Genomic DNA, 15,464 nt, shown 5'->3' with positions numbered 1-15,464 from the left:
AGTGTTGTTGGCAGAAGGAGCTGGTGTCTTTCACCACATTCGCCTGATGGGCAACTGGGCTTGGGCAGAGCTTTATTTTATAATAGGTCAGAGCTGAGGCCTCAGAACTGACCCCTCACCCCTGGAAAGGTGCTGAACCCAAGTCTTATGGTTTGTGCGAGGGGCATGTGCTTGCTTGCCATACCTGACCTCTCCTCTCTCCTGGGCACAGGCGCCTACATTGCACACGAAACTACATCCACATCCACCTCTTCATCTCCTTCATCTGCCGGGCTGTGAGTATCTTTGTGAAGGACGTGGTTCTGTATTCTGGCTTATTGCCTGAGGACCTGGAGATGACACGCCTTGAAGATCTAGAGAGCGAGTTGGTCCCTGTGGCAGGACACCAGACCCATCTGGCAAGTAGCTGAAGGAAGAATCACTCCTCTTTCTCCCAGAGGATAATGACCAGGGCCTGGGAGCGGAGGGAAGTTAGGAGCCTTGGTGTGTTTCTGATCCTGGACTAAGGTGAAGTGCAGCACAGTTTCTGATTGCATCAGAAGCCAGGACAGCCCTGGGAAGACTTAGAGTAGCCCTGAGGGTGCCTGGGCTGTACTGCTGTAGGGTCATGCCAGGGATTGCAGAGGATCACTGACTAGTACCACCTGATGTTTTCTTGGGCCTGAGGGATTTCTCCCTGGCCACAGAAGTTCCATTGCTCTGTTGCAGGCTGGGGCAGGGAAAGTCCCTCCCAAGAAAGCAGAGATGTGGCAGGGTATATTTTTGCAAGAGAGGGGTGGGGTGGGATGTAGCCCCCATGCTGATTTTGCAGGGACAGCATGGATTAGCTCTGCAGCCTCCTTGCTCAGCAGCAAGCTGCTCTTTAGAACAGGTCTAAGCCTGGCTCAGAGTGGGGAACAGATAGCCAAGCAGCCCTGGCATTTCTAGTTAAAAGGAGCACAGAACATGTATATTATCCCAAGAAAGCTATGACTACATGACTAAGCTGAGATGACCTTGTAGTGGCTGGGTTGCAGGCTCCTTTACCACATGTCCATGCTGAGCACTGCTAAGTGCAGTGCTGGATCTGTGCAGTCCCCTCCCCATCTCAAAAGCCTCTTGGCAAGTAGGACCTCCTCCTGGGAACTCCTTTCTTTATGTGAGCAGGAGACACATTGTCCCATGCAGAAAAGTGAAAGGTCAAAGCTAGAATAATGATCTTTAGGGATCCCAGGGGATGCTGAAGTGCTCCTGTCCCTGACAATTCCTGTTCCTTCATGGCCACAGGTGGGCTGCAAGGTGGTGGTGACTCTTTTCCTCTATTTCCTGGCCACGAACCACTACTGGATCCTGGTGGAGGGTCTGTACCTGCACAGCTTAATCTTCATGGCCTTCCTCTCTAATAAGAACTACCTGTGGGCCCTCACCATCATCGGTTGGGGTAAGCACAGATCCCGCTCCATGAGCACAGTCCCCTGCCAATCTGACTACCAGGGAAGCTGATAGCTGTATCCCATACAATAGTGATTCTCAACCAGGGCTCTGTGGCACTTTGGGTTACCATGAGATCCTTTGAAGGGTGCTACACAATAGGTGAGCACTGCTAGATGAACAAACACCAACATATGATTCACAAGATAAACCCAAGTAGGAATCCATAGTGCTAAAACCATTCTGACCTGTTGTGATCTTTCTGATTTCTTTGGAACTGAGGAATTGCTTGATTGTTTTTCTGTAATTAAAAAAATGAGTGAAAACTAAGAGCTGGCATTTTTTATCAGTGCCTTGAGTCTAGCAAGAGAGATGCCTGGAGGCTAAAGAACTTGAGAAATGCTACCATACAGTGTGCATGTCATGTAGTTAGGCTACTCTGATTCTAGCCAGTAGATGTTACTGCTTACTAACTCCCAGGCATGGGTACATTGTGCAAAACTTATGTTCCAAACCTTGCTTGTTCTGCTTCCCTTCAGGTCTCCCTGCCATGTTTGTGTCTATCTGGGCCAGTGTCAGGGCCTCCCTGGCAGATACACAGTACGTAGGTTCAATTTATTTTCTCAAGAAGTGTTTGGGTGGGGAGGGGGAGAGGAAGGGGACTATTTGTTGGGCTGCCTAGTGGGGGTTGTAACTCTAGCTGTGGGATCAACTTTCTTCCATCCAGGTCCACCTGAGACAAAGGTTAGGGGGAGACATTGACTGGATTTTATTCTCCACATTTATTTTGGGTTTCCCTCAACATTTTTTACTGGTTTCCTCAGATGCTGGGACCTCAGTGCTGGGAATCTGAAGTGGATATATCAAGTCCCTATCTTAGCAGCCATTGTGGTAAGAACCCTCTTGCTGAGCTGTCCTCACTCCAGTGCCAATTCCCCAAGTCAGTCCAAAAAACATCCACCTAGATCCAGTAGAAATGGCACGAGCTCCTCTTTCCATGGTAGTTCTCAGGCATTTACTAGAGCAAGGGTGGCCAATCTGTGTCATGCATGCCACAACTGGCATGGGCAGCTGCTGCGCGTGGCCTGCAACCCCCTGGTGTTTAGTAAAGGGAGATGTCTGGAGGGAGGCAGGGAGCAGAGCCCTTTGTGGAAGAGGAGGGACAGGAGACTGCTGTGAGAGGTGAAGGTGTTAATGTGGAAGAGGAGGGACAGGAGACTGCTGTGATAGGTCAAGGTGTTACCCCCTCTCTGGCCCTCTAGCCAGTGAATTCAAGTGTTAGATCCTCACTCACCATATAAAACAGGTGGTTGTGGAACCAGGAAAGGGTTAACTTGGCTTTTGGCAGGAACATCTCCTCTGGCAGCAGTGTCATCCCTTGGCTCTGTACAAGTGAAGGCTCAAGCCCCCCTGCCTCCATTCAGGCATCCTAGGGTGTAAGCTGTATCAGCCACACCACTGGGGAGTGGGGACCATAGTGGCACACCTGCCAAAGCTGTTGGCCACCAATGAACAAGAGTATCCAGGCAACTGCCTGCTTTTCTGCCTCATATGGGTTACCTCCTGAGAGGTGCTGATGGTTGGGTCTCCCAACAGGAGAGTGCTCATAGCCAGATTTACAAAGGTATTTGGCACCTGGGAAGTTTACAGCAGCACCTATCCTGCTTCAGCAGCACAGTAAATCCCACACAGTCCCCTTGCCCTACCCACCTGGCACCTAAATAGCTTTGCATGTCTGGCCTTTAATCATATGCTTGCTGGAACAGGGCTAGAGAGCACAATGCCCTGGCAGGACAGAGCCCAGGTTCTCCACCTGGCAGTCTGGTGCCACAGTGCCATGTGTTTTGAAGCCGGGTACGTGACACATGTAGCCACCTGGAGAACATAATTGTGCTTTCACTTATACTTGAAACAGAGGCTGACTAGGACTCCAGTCCACAGACATTGGTTTCATAATCCAAAACTTCTAGAAATATCTTCAGGATCTTAGGAAAAGGGGGAGGGTTTTCAAAGTTCAATCAAAAGGGATCAAGGGTGAGCTCTGTTCTGTGGGAACATGGGATGGGGAGTTTGTGGTGCAATTGCAATACAGGATAAATGCTGTAGAAATCCCCTCCACTCTCCCCTCCCTGCTCCCAGGGCTGGGATCCCAAACATAGCACCATATGCTAAAGGCCCAGGGTAGCCAGCCAGTCCAGGCACCATGATCCCAGGCAGAAAGCAGTCCCAGGAGATGGGTATTTGCAGTGCTAATAATCCGAGTTATTTAAAATGTTGGAGCCTTGGTCCTGTGATCACAGTGCAAAGGGAGTCCCAAACACCCTTGTTCTGACCTGGCCACCTTCTGCACCCTATTATCCTGGGGTAGGAGTGCAACTTCTATTTTAGCTTGCCAGTGCCCCCAAATCCAGCTTATGACCGCTTTTTACAAGTTGTCCTTATCTAGCAGGAAATTTGCTTGGCTGACCACACTCTAGGCCTGGCTGATAATGTGATTGTGGGCATGTGTTGGCAGGTGAACTTCTTCCTTTTCCTCAACATTGTGAGAGTTCTGGCATCCAAGCTCTGGGAGACCAACACAGGGAAGTTGGACCCTCGGCAACAATACAGGTGGGCAGCTTGGTGAAGGGACTGGTTGATTAACCACAAGAGACAGAAGCCTTCTGTTTCTGGGTAGGAATCATTTCTGACTGGACCCTGGGGCAGAAGAGAGAAGCTGTAATAACACATGGCTCTTTTACATGGCCCAGGATCACCTCATCCATCAGAGGTAGGGACAGCACTCCGGTCTCCTGAGTATCAGTACAGAGTTTTCACTGCTGCCTTGTGCAGGATGGCATCCAGCCGCCAGCAGGCAATACTGCAGGGGACGTTTGAATTGAAACCATGTCTGTTCAGTCATGTGGGTAACCAGAGTCAGTTTGGTGTAAGAGCAGGAGGGATTTTTCCCAGTATTCACAGCCAATGAGTCAGTTTTCCCCCTGAAGCTCAAGGCACTTCGTAACTTTCTGGTGTAGCAGTGGGAGCAAATATCACTTGTTGAGACTGAGTACTGCAACCAGAGGCTTTTTTTGTGTGTTATATAAGTCCCAGCCTGAACCCAGCCTTGGGCTGGTTGCTCAGCATCTCTTCTGACACCTCGAAGAAAAACCTGATGGTGCTGGCAATCTCTTTTCCCGGTGAGTCCATATTAAACCGATGCTTAGCAGCCCTGTGCCATTCCACTGAGATGCTGGATGTTCATAGGCATTAGAGATCCCAGGGCCTTTTCCCTAGGGCGTATGCCTCAGCAGCTTTTTCTAGACCCATCTCCCCACCACTCCCTGGCAATTTCACCTTCCCTTTTTAGCCTGAATTGTTGTCTGCTGTGTGTGCAGTGTTAAATCATCTGCCGTGTTCTTCTGAGAGGTGGCTGCCTTTCAGAGGCCATTGAAGACCCAGGAAAGCCATCTTCTTGGAGGGAAGGCATGCTAGAAGCATGCGGTGGCAGTTGCTTTATCCAGGGTACTGTACTGTACTGTAATCCTGGCAGTGGCTGAAAAGCCAAGAACAGGAGGTTGTGGAAAAGCAGATGCACACTAACCCCCCTGGAATGGTTTCACCTCTAAGGAAGCTGCTGAAGTCCACCCTGGTGCTGATGCCGCTCTTTGGAGTCCATTATGTGGTGTTCATGGCAATGCCCTACACGGACGTCTCCGGGGTCCTGTGGCAAATACAGATGCACTATGAGATGCTCTTCAACTCCTCTCAGGTTTGTCCATGCTGGGAGGTGGGTCATGCCCAGCTCTCCTGCCCCAGCACAACCCAGGTCTTGCTGCTTAGTTCTGGCAAGAACCAGTGTGGGACCCTGTCTTCCTTTGTAAAATCCTCCTTTGTGAAAGCTCTTAGAGATCCACACGTGCAAAAACTTTGGCAGAGGTGGCTCCAGTTCAGCCTGCTCTGTGGGGCGCTGAAATTGGCCTTTGCTTTCCACGTCTTCTCTTTTGCCGGCTGCTCTGCTGAGTCTGCCAAGCCATTCTGGGTAGTTCTGCTGGTTTTGAGCCTGGTTGCAGCTGCCCTGCCTAGTATGGGGATGGCTGGTTCAGCTGAACAAGCTGTGACTGGGAACAGGCTGAGCAAGGCAATTCTTCCAGGGGAACCACTGCTGCCAAAACATGAGGGGCCAGGGAAGCAGGCTAGTCAAAGTGCCACAAGCTGAGTTGGCCTGGCTGCCAGTCGCCTATCCCCACCTGGATCCAGTTGCCTGCTGGGCATGGCTGCTGCCTTTAAGCTGCATCTCTTTCAATATGCAGTAGGCTACTCAACAGGAGAGATGCCCTGGGCTCCTAAGTCTCTGTTCCTGGTTTGCTTGACCCTGCCTGCCAGGTCCTTGACTCCTCCAGATCCTGTCCTCTGATAGCCAGCCTTTTGCTTGTGGCTTAGCTTGGCAGTTGCCCACGTCCTGGTCCCATACAGCTATCACGGTCTGTTCCAACCTGCCTGGCTAGTAGTACTGTTCTGGATCCCTGCTCCTGAGCCCCCTGCCTTGTAGACCTCACCGCCTGACACCCCTGCTCCTGATCCCCTGACCCCCTTACTCCTGTCTCCTGGGTTCTAGTCTGGACCCTTGCTTCCCTGACCTTGCCTGTTCCTGATCCCCTGGGCTATGACCCCAGTGGGTCACGCTCTGACTGCCTATGTTTTGGTTGCGCCCTCTAAAACAAATGAGGATCAGGTTCACAATACACATAGAACAGGGGCTCAGGAGATGTGGTGCCTGATGCTCTGAACTCTCCCTCTGGGCCAAGGCAGGAGCTGCACTGGGCTCACATTAGGGGTTTCCAGCACTTCCGGGGGGGCACAACCAAGGAAACTAAATCCATCTCTCTCTCTTGCAGGGTTTCTTTGTGGCTTTCATCTATTGCTTTTGTAATGGGGAGGTGAGTGAGCAGGGCCCAGCCCTGCAGCATAGCCTTGGCCTGGGTAGGGATTCAGGTGCATTTCCTACCCCTGCACATGGGAGCTCAGCCATCACTGTAGGAACTATGGAGCCAGGCACATATCTGCAAGCCCACGTGCAGCCAGGGGCTTCCTCCTCTGGTGCTTTGAAGGAGCGAGGCCCCTCAAACCTCTTGGAATCTATTCTGAAGTAACTTGTATAAAAAACCTTTTGATGGTCACATACCTCTGGTGGGAGGGACAGACCGGGACCCTGCCCCTGCCCCTGCCCCTGCCTGACACTGCACATGCATTGAGCTGCTGCCTGCCACACTTGGCCCTGGTCCTGAAGAACAGCACTCACCAGCCTCCTTGCTGGCTCTCAGGTCAGGGACTGAACTGTCAGGCCCAGAGGCTGAAGGATCCTTCTAGCCCCGATAGGTGGGTAGTGGTGAATCAGGTTAGCCTGGAAGTCTAAGGGCTGTGCTTGCTGCACTGTCTATGCTGGGCCCAGTTCATGAGTGGAACTAGTTCTTGGGTCATTAACTTGACGCCACACAGAAGCATGAAATTTGCTTCCCTGCTGAGCAAACACAAATGCCAAGCTGGCAGTCTCCAGCTTCCTGCCTGGGAACATGCCTGACCACATCCCAGCCCTGGGTCTGCACCCACGTACAGCAAGGGAAGATAGAGTGGCCCCAGCCAAGCGTTTTGGGACAGATCCAGGCAGGTGCTGAGCACCTGCTTGGGTATGAGACCAGCGGGTAAAGAGGGCAGGTAGCTCCTCCTCCAGGATGCCCCCTACCACACAGGATCTGTCCAGTGCTGCACTGTGTGAAGATCACTTGCATGGCAACACAGACTTGGATTCTTCACTGACCACCTGCCAGGTTTCCTGGTCACTGCCCCTATCTAGTCCACTCTCAATGCACTATGCAAGGGAAATTCAAAGGGGTGAATGGAGCCCAGACTGAGGGATGTGGGCATGGGGTATGATGGGTAACAGCTAGGGGAGAATACCCACTTTCTGAAACCCACCCCTTACAGGTACCCCTAGAATCCCAATGCCACCCCAACCCCAATCTTGGAGCACTGTGGTGTCTGTGCCAACAGGGCCTGGCTTCTGGGGCCCAAGCAGTGCTTTCATCATGTTACCAGGCTCTGACAAGATGGGTCTCTCCCCCAGGTTCAGGCAGAGATTAAGAAAGCCCGTTTCCGGAGGAGCCTGGCACTGGATTTCAAGCAGAAAGCGCGCATCACCAGCACAGGAGGGAGCTGTTACTATGGTGGCCTAGTGTCACATGCCACCAACAGTGTCAGCATGAGCATTGCTGGCTGGGGAACAGCAGTGACCGGGATGCAGCAGAGCACCAAACACCATGGGCTGCCCCTGTGCACACACACCAGCCTGCCAGGGTTCATCTCAAGCTCATCTGCCTCTGACAATTCCCTGCCTTCTCCAGCCAGAGAAGGCAGCCAGAGGGCCTCTGGGGAGGGTAGTAAGGACTTCATGTACTCATCAGACCTGGTTCAAAGTCATTTCAGTCTCAACAAAGAGCTGGAGACCATGCTGTGAAGCATCATGCAAGCAAGTCTCCAACCAGACTTTGAAAGGAATTGGCTCTGAGGCTATAGGACTGTGAGATGTTTTGCCTGGGGTTAATACTTAGTGATGCAGAGAGTGTGGGAAAGGAAAGGAAGCTGGAGATGAATCTGGACATCTGGCCTGTTAGCTTGACTTTCTGGGGTGGATGGGACCAGGGAACTCACAGCACCATCTTAACTACCTGGCCTAAAGAGTTGCAGCTGCTTCTGAACAGCTGAGGGGGAAAAGAAAGGTAGCTCTGTAGCCCAGATGGTATCTGGTCCAAACTTCTGCTTCCTTGGGTATGCAATTGGGCTGTGGTGATGGTGACACCTGCATGCATAAGGCCCTGGATGGTCAACGGGAAACAATACCCTGCTCCATTTGCTCCAGTGAACTGTCTCTTGAGCTGCCACCGGCTCCAGCTTCCCAAAAGAATCCAAGCAGCTACTTCAGACAGCCTATAGCAATTGCTGAGCAGATCAAGTTGGCTCCTTCCGAGCAATTCTGAGCCACTTAACACTAACGAGCACAATGGCATCACACAGCCTGGGAAGGTGAAGTTAAGTGCACCTGCACAATAAATGGTGTGGGAAAAGCAGTCCTGCAACTCAGGCAGCTACTAAGCTGGGTTCTGAACTAGCCATTACAACCCAGGAAAGAGACCTTAGAGTCATTGTAGATAATTTGCTAAAACCATTAGTTCCATGTGCACCAGTAACCAAAATAGCTGATCAAGTGTTGGGCATCATTAAAGGAATTGGAAACAAAATGGAAAACATCATGTCATTACACAAATCCATGGTGTGCCTAGGTCTTGAATACTGTGTGCAGTTCTGGCATCTGCATCTCAAAGCAAAGATGTAGTAGAATTAGAAATGTACAGAAAAGGGCAATCAAGATGATCAGGAGTATGGATCTGCTGCCATGCCAGGAGAGACTAAAAAAGCTAGGACTCTTGTGTTTGGAAAAGAAAAGACAGAGGTGGGGGATATGAGAGAGGTCTATAAAGCCATGCAAGATGTGGACAAAGTGACTAGGGAACTGTTATTCACCAAACCCCAGAAAACTGGAACTGAAATTAGCAGGAGACAAGCTTAACACAAACAAGAGAAAGCACCTTCTTAGGCAATGCACAGTTAACTTATTACCCCCAGGAGGTTGTAGAGGCAGATAATACAGCCAGGTTAAAAAAAGGACTAGACAAATTCATGGATGATGGTTCTATAATAGCTATTAAAAAGAACAGTTAGGGATGTATCCTCTGGCATCCCTAAGCCAATGATGGTGGTACAGGAAGGATATGACAGCATAAATCGTTCTAGATATGCTGTGTTCACATGCTTTCCCTCTAAAACTTCTATTACTGTCAGAGAGAGGATATTGGGTATAGACTGACCGTTGGTCTGGCACAGTATGGCACTGCTTGTGTTCTTATGTTTGAGCAGATTATGAGACTACAAATCCCAGAATGCAAAGCTCCTTCCTGATCAGAATAACCCAGCCATCAAAATGGGAGTACTACATGCTGCAACCTATCCTTCAAACAAGCTGCACTTTCAGAACAAGGGGCAGCGGGCTTGTGCTCCGTCAGAGGAAAATTAAAGCACAACTCTAAGATTCCCTCCCTTCAGCCAGAGTACTCACCCAGAGGCCAGGGAGACAGCTGTGGTCACCCAAGCGCTGCCAGTCTAGAGGCTCCTGTAAAGCGAACTGTTTGTCCTTGCCCAAAATCTTTGAACCACCCAAACTTTATATAAAAAACAACCAACATCTAGGGGAGAAGGGGGAAGTGGAGCCTGTGGCTATGGACTGCAGAGCAGGATGGGGAAACGTGTTGGGGTGGATGCTGTTAACACAAGGGTGGCTGGTGTGTTGCGGTAACTACAGGAGCTGCCAACACATGATGAGGAGAGGAGGGGCAGAAGCAATCTCTAGCCACATGCAGCCAAAGCCACGTGCTCTATCCTGTGGGTGCAGTGAGCACTACGTTGACTGGTTAATCCTTGGCATTTTTTCTGCCATTGTCTGGGCCACATCTCTGCTGAAACCCCTGCTACGTAAGGGTTTGTAGGCTGTGAAATGAATGACTGAGCCAGTCCCTGTAGCTCAAATCTGTCTTTGAAGCCCTTTCCCTGTAAGGCGACTGGATAGAAACTTGGGCACACAGATCTGCTTGTACCTCCTTCCACTACGGCAGCCTGGGCTGGCACTCTCAGCCCTGCACTGACTGGAATAGGGCTTGTGCTAGCACACTGGCCCATATACTGGCCTCAGACTCCGAAGCACTGAGGTGCTCACTGTCCTGTTATTAAGTGACAAATCACCTGGAAAGAGACTTGGTCTTACACTTAGCAAGATCCACTCTAGAACTCTGGCAACCAATCCCAGGCTGATGAGATACAGGCATCCTATAGGAGAATCCTGATCATGCTGTCAGCAGAGCCGAACGCAACCATGCATTTCTGTAGCCCTTTGCCAAAGCAGCAAGCACACTCTAGACAATTAATGGACCAAGCAACACGTGCCAGAGAGAAGGGTGCAAGGACTTGGCCAGTGTGACCCAGCCTCAGAGCCAGGAACAGAAGTGAGGAGAATTAAGATTCTTTCCCCCTTGCCCTGAGGACAAGAACCACTGCCCTCCATAGCACCAAAATAAATTATATCATCTACTTCCTAAATTGCCTTTCATCTGTGGCTCTTACCTGCGCTTTACAAATAGGGGAAACTGAGACCCAAAGAGTTGCAATGACTTGCCTTGATCACTCATTAGGTCAGCAGTGGAGATGGGAAGAGAACCCAGCCTCTTGGGTTTCAGTCTAGACCTCTCTCCACTATGAAACAAGAGCACAAACACCCAACTCTACACAGTCAATCATGTGAGATTAAGTTGAGAAAGAAAACAATGAACTTCCTTCCAGTAAGCCTGGGAAGGAAGCCCAAACAAGGTGATTGGTTCCACTCTGGACAGAAAAATCTACCATGGTTAACTAACCCCCTTTATACCCTCCAATGAGCTTAGGGTCCATGTATTTGAATCAAAGCCGTGTATATTTTGCTGACACTACCATAGTTTGCTTCTCACTGACATCTATTGCAGCTTCCTCTAGCTGAGCTATTGGCAAAATAATTGATTTAACCAAGGGAGCAATGGACTTCAAATGCCATGTCACCACGCTACATGTGTGGTCTACATGTGTTGGAGGCAGGGAAGAGAGGTGCCTGTGAGATTCCCCTCCAACAAGACCACATGCCTCTGGTAGGCAAAGTGGCCCATGGTCCAGGTGCTGGCTTTGCTGCTCTCAAGTTAGTGTCTCAAGACAACTTACTCTCCCTTTGGATTTCCACACTAAAAACCAGCTGAAGGACAGGAAGGCAGAAGTGATGAGTGTCATGGTGCTGCTCAGAAACCAAAGTGAATGATATCAGGCTTCATATTAATGGACTTGAGTGTAAAGAGCATATTCGTGCACCGACAAAATTCACAAATGAAACTAAACTTAGAGGAGCTGCATACTCCACCAGGGCAGAAAAATAATCCAAAATCTCTTCGAATGGTTAGAGGGGAGTAGAATATAGAGCGACAATTGGTTCAGAAAAGCAGTAAACATGAAATGCTCATGTTCAGAGACAAAAACCAGAGTGAGAACTGCCCACTGAGGCGTTTCCTAGCGTCACATGGCTGCCAATTATATATTAGCGATATATTAACAGACACCACATCAGAGATAAGAGTTCAATAACCTGTAACACTATTGCAACTGCACCTGCAAACCACTTTTGGTTCTTGGGACCAGTACCACATTCAAAGAGGAGATGGGGAAATGATCAAGGGCTTGGCCCATGAGGAAAGATAAGAGAATTCAAAGAGGACAGCTTGAGGTGAGATAACAAGGGAAAGCAGGGATGAACCAGAGGCAGAACAGCATTTTGGCACCTGCTTTAGATGCAATACCACAATAACTACTGCTGTCACAAATCAAACCTCCATAGTCTTGGAAGAGAGGTTCCTGGAGTGTTGGAAGTGATGGTGGTAACTGTGATGGTCCAGGAAATATGTGAGTTTTTATAGATGGTATCTTTTATTGGACCACCTGCATGATTGGGATAGATTTAAACAAGCTTTTGGGTATTCACAGTGCCCTTCCTTAAGTCTTTTTGATGACCACTGGAACCTTCTCTTACCTTAGGAAAGGTACTGCGAGACGAGCAAGTTGTCTAAATCTATGCCAACCATGCAGTTGGTCCAAAAAAAAGATATCACCCACAAAACTCTTGCATCTCAAGTCCCTGGAGCAACTTGAGCAGGGCCTCCTATATTAGAACACCTGATCTCCTGGAAGGTTTAGCATGGCTAAGCACACTCTGTTCTTTGGAGAAAGTAACAGCCCCCTCATGGATCTAACATGGGCTTGTGAGTTGATGTGTCTAGTTTCCTGGCATCACTGGGTATTTGTTTATTTAAATCTTAGAGGACTGGTAGCACAGAAACCAAGGTGAGGAATTTGATAGTTGGATCAGAAAAGCCAACAGGTGGGTGAAAGACAGAGAAGCTGAAGTCTCTGCCATCTCTATGGCTGGATCTTGTGCCAATACACTCCTGTCAGGCTACTCAGTGTAAGAGGAGGGGAGGTTGCAGATAGCAGTCATCTGCTATGCAGCTGCAGTTTTTTTATGGCAGCAAGTACTGTTAGGGGAATGAAATGATGGCAAGAGCCCCTGCACCCACCCATGAGCCCCCTCTGTCCAGTGGTCATCGTGGATACTCAATTTTTGCTGTGCTGCGCCTCTTCCATACAACTGAAACCTGGCAGAGCAAAGGCCAGTGCCAAACACTCCATATTTACACCCATGGTGTGGGGACTTAAGGTTTTGAATGAAGTGGCTACGTGAAGTAGCTCCCAGGCTGAGCTCCACAAAGGGGCGCAAGGTCAATGTTTCAGTTGAGTTTCTTTTGGTCACTTTTTGTTAGTGGTTTGGAGAAAGAGGAAAAAGCTCCCCAAATCAGTTTATTGATTAAAAACAGAGCTGGTAAGTAAAAGCTCAAACCTGAAGTTATCCTGAAGTCCCAAGTTGGATACTGAGGTGCACACATAAAATAGGGAAGTGAAAACCAGGACATTTGGGTTCTCCTCTCTGCTCTGCCAATGACCTGATACATGGCTTGGCCAAGTCACAGCTTCTGCGCTTCAGTATCCTCATCCTTTAGAGAGACTGCCAACCTTCCTCACTTGGGCTTATGAAGGGAGTGTTTGTGAAATGATTTGCAATATTCTAGTGAAAGGTGCTGGAGAGAAAAATCCATCTCTTTTACTGAAAAACATGAGCTTGGAGGGATGGGGGTGTCATATATGAAGTCTGCAGTTCTGTTAGGTCTCCTTCCAGAAACCCAAAAAACTGAATGGGGTGAGCACGGAAGTAACAAAAAAAAGGCACATCAGGTGTTGTATCCCAATAATAAAACATTTACTAGAGCAAGCAGAAAGTAAACGCACAGCTGATAAAGAAAACATCACAAGATCACAAAAACCTGACAGTTTCTGACACTTCTTGTAGAAATAAGACAGAGGTGGGCATTGAACTGCTTCAGCTAAATATTTTTTTTCTTACTGTGAGGGCAAAAGAAAAGTTAAAAAAACCCCAGGTAATACACATGACAAATCAAGAGTTAAAACCAGTCAAACGAGATTTTACATTTTGACTAGGTCTCTGAGACAGGGCGAATATCTGAGTCAGGTTATTTTGCCAGTCACTGTTCTGGGGTCCCCTAAAAGCTTTTCAGCAGCAGACCCCTTAACTGACACACAAAATCTTCCCCAGTTAATCTCATCTCCCAGGGCAAGGGAGGGGGACACTGGCCCATGTTTAGCGTGACATATAGGAGAAGTTTTCCCTTTTGTCTGGGAAATTAACAAACCCTCTCACAACAGAGGGCAGAATAGGCACAGCAGAGACACATGCTATGCAGGCTTCCAAGGTGAAGATTTTAGGTAAGAGGGGTCTCATCAAAAGTAAAAGCAGTGGGATCATTGTATTTGCTATTAACAGGATGGGGAATCTGTCCTAGACGAAATGTGGAATTATAGTAAACTGGGCTAGACAAAACTCTTAACACCGCCCGATAAAGATCAACCCTCTCTCTGATCATTATCAACACACATGTATACATTCTTAATCAGGAGGTGAGCCTGAGACCAAATTATTTGGGCGGTAGAGGGACTGGGAGGAAGGGAAGTGGTGGAGGGGCAGGGAAAATGAAGGAACAGATTAGAGAAAACTCACAGTATCGCACAAATTGCTGAAAAGTTAATGTCTAACAGGTGAGTCCTGAGCATCTTCAGATGGGCTGGGCTTATAAATGTGTACACCGATTTAAAAAAAACAAGCCAAAACAAAACAAAAAACCCTTTAAACCTGTCTGGACAACAGTTTCTTAAATGTTTGCAGTGTGCAAAACAAATGACTGCTTTTTTGTTAACAGGATCTGGTTTTAAATCCAGCAGAAAGTCACATGAGCAATGAATTTTTAAAAGCAAAACCCAGGAAAGCTTTATAAAAATGATCTCTCTCTGACAATAGCATTGTGTGTACACGTCATTAGAGTGAAGCTGTCTACAGGCATACTGGCCCCGCCTCACACAGGAACTTGTATGGTTTCCTTCTCGTCCCCCAGCTGCTCAGTAACCAGTTACCAAATACCAGGAAATCCTCCATAGAGACACCGCCCCCTGCAGGGATTTTAAGTTGCAATTCACCCACTTTTAACTGTCCCATCGACTCTTCTTGCGCTTTGGGGGCTCTGGGACAGCAAAACCATCCGACTTGTTGTCTCGGTTGCCACCTTCTTTCCTGTTCTCGCTGTTCTTGCTCTCGATGTTCCTGCTCTCATTGATCCTTCCTTCATTGCTATTCCGGGGGTCACCACTATTCCTGGGGTCGGCCCCCTGCCGCTTCCGCCAGCAGAATGCCGGCTTTCACTGTGGCGATGGCTGTCCTCTGCCGCTTTCTCCTTGTAGAAATGTCGGCCGTCTCCATGGCGGTAACTATCACTGTGGCGGCCACCTCCATCTCCATGACGCTGACCGTCACTGTGGCGCCCACCTCCATCACCGTGGCGCGGACTGTCACTGTGGCGCCCGCTGCGATTGTCATTGTATCTCTCTCTGCTGCTACCGAAGCCAGGGCCACCGATACCAGGGCTGCCGATGCCAGGGCCACCGATACCAGGGCTGCCGATGCCAGGGCCACCGATACCAGGGCCACCTTCTCGGTTGTTGCTGCTGGTGTTCATGTTATTATATCCCTGAATCCCAATGGGTGGGAAGCTGGGGACGCTGCTCAGATTCCCAGCACTGGTGAACCCAGGGATCCCCTTTGCTGCAGCTGTAGCAAGCTGGCTCTCAGGATTTGCAGCACTCTGCTGTGCTGAACTCGTTGGTACCGAATTCAAACTCCCAGCACTGGTCCAGCCACTGGCACCAGCGGTGGAGCTACCACTTTTTTGGTTGTTCAGGCTGGCTGCAATGAAATGACTCTTATATTGGGACTGTAG

General features: G+C 49.2%; 2 protein-coding genes across 2 annotated transcripts in view; one reads left to right on the top strand and one right to left on the bottom strand.

The window, feature by feature from the left end:
• LOC102384751 (parathyroid hormone/parathyroid hormone-related peptide receptor-like) overlaps window positions 1–5,608 on the top strand; it is a 46,357-nt gene extending 40,749 nt beyond the window's left edge. The window contains exons 6-11 of the mRNA XM_025196923.1: window positions 212–398; window positions 1,267–1,420; window positions 1,950–2,010; window positions 2,235–2,301; window positions 3,926–4,020; window positions 5,020–5,608. Coding sequence (XP_025052708.1) covers window positions 212–398; window positions 1,267–1,420; window positions 1,950–2,010; window positions 2,235–2,301; window positions 3,926–4,020; window positions 5,020–5,608 — 1,153 coding nt within the window. The remainder of the gene's footprint in view (window positions 1–211; window positions 399–1,266; window positions 1,421–1,949; window positions 2,011–2,234; window positions 2,302–3,925; window positions 4,021–5,019) is intronic.
• A 7,748-nt stretch (window positions 5,609–13,356) lies between these two features.
• Window positions 13,357–15,464, bottom strand: part of DDX42 (DEAD-box helicase 42) — a 38,554-nt gene continuing 36,446 nt past the window's right edge. Inside the window, 2 exon segments of the mRNA XM_025196877.1 lie at window positions 13,357–14,865; window positions 14,868–15,458. Coding sequence (XP_025052662.1) covers window positions 14,674–14,865; window positions 14,868–15,458 — 783 coding nt within the window. The 3' untranslated portion in view covers window positions 13,357–14,673.

This window comes from Alligator sinensis, unplaced genomic scaffold, assembly GCF_000455745.1.
Source record: "Alligator sinensis unplaced genomic scaffold, ASM45574v1 scaffold444_1, whole genome shotgun sequence".
Classification (NCBI taxonomy): domain Eukaryota; kingdom Metazoa; phylum Chordata; order Crocodylia; family Alligatoridae; genus Alligator; species Alligator sinensis.
Note: the sequence above shows the minus strand (reverse complement) of the source record. Positions and strands in the feature narration are given on the sequence as shown.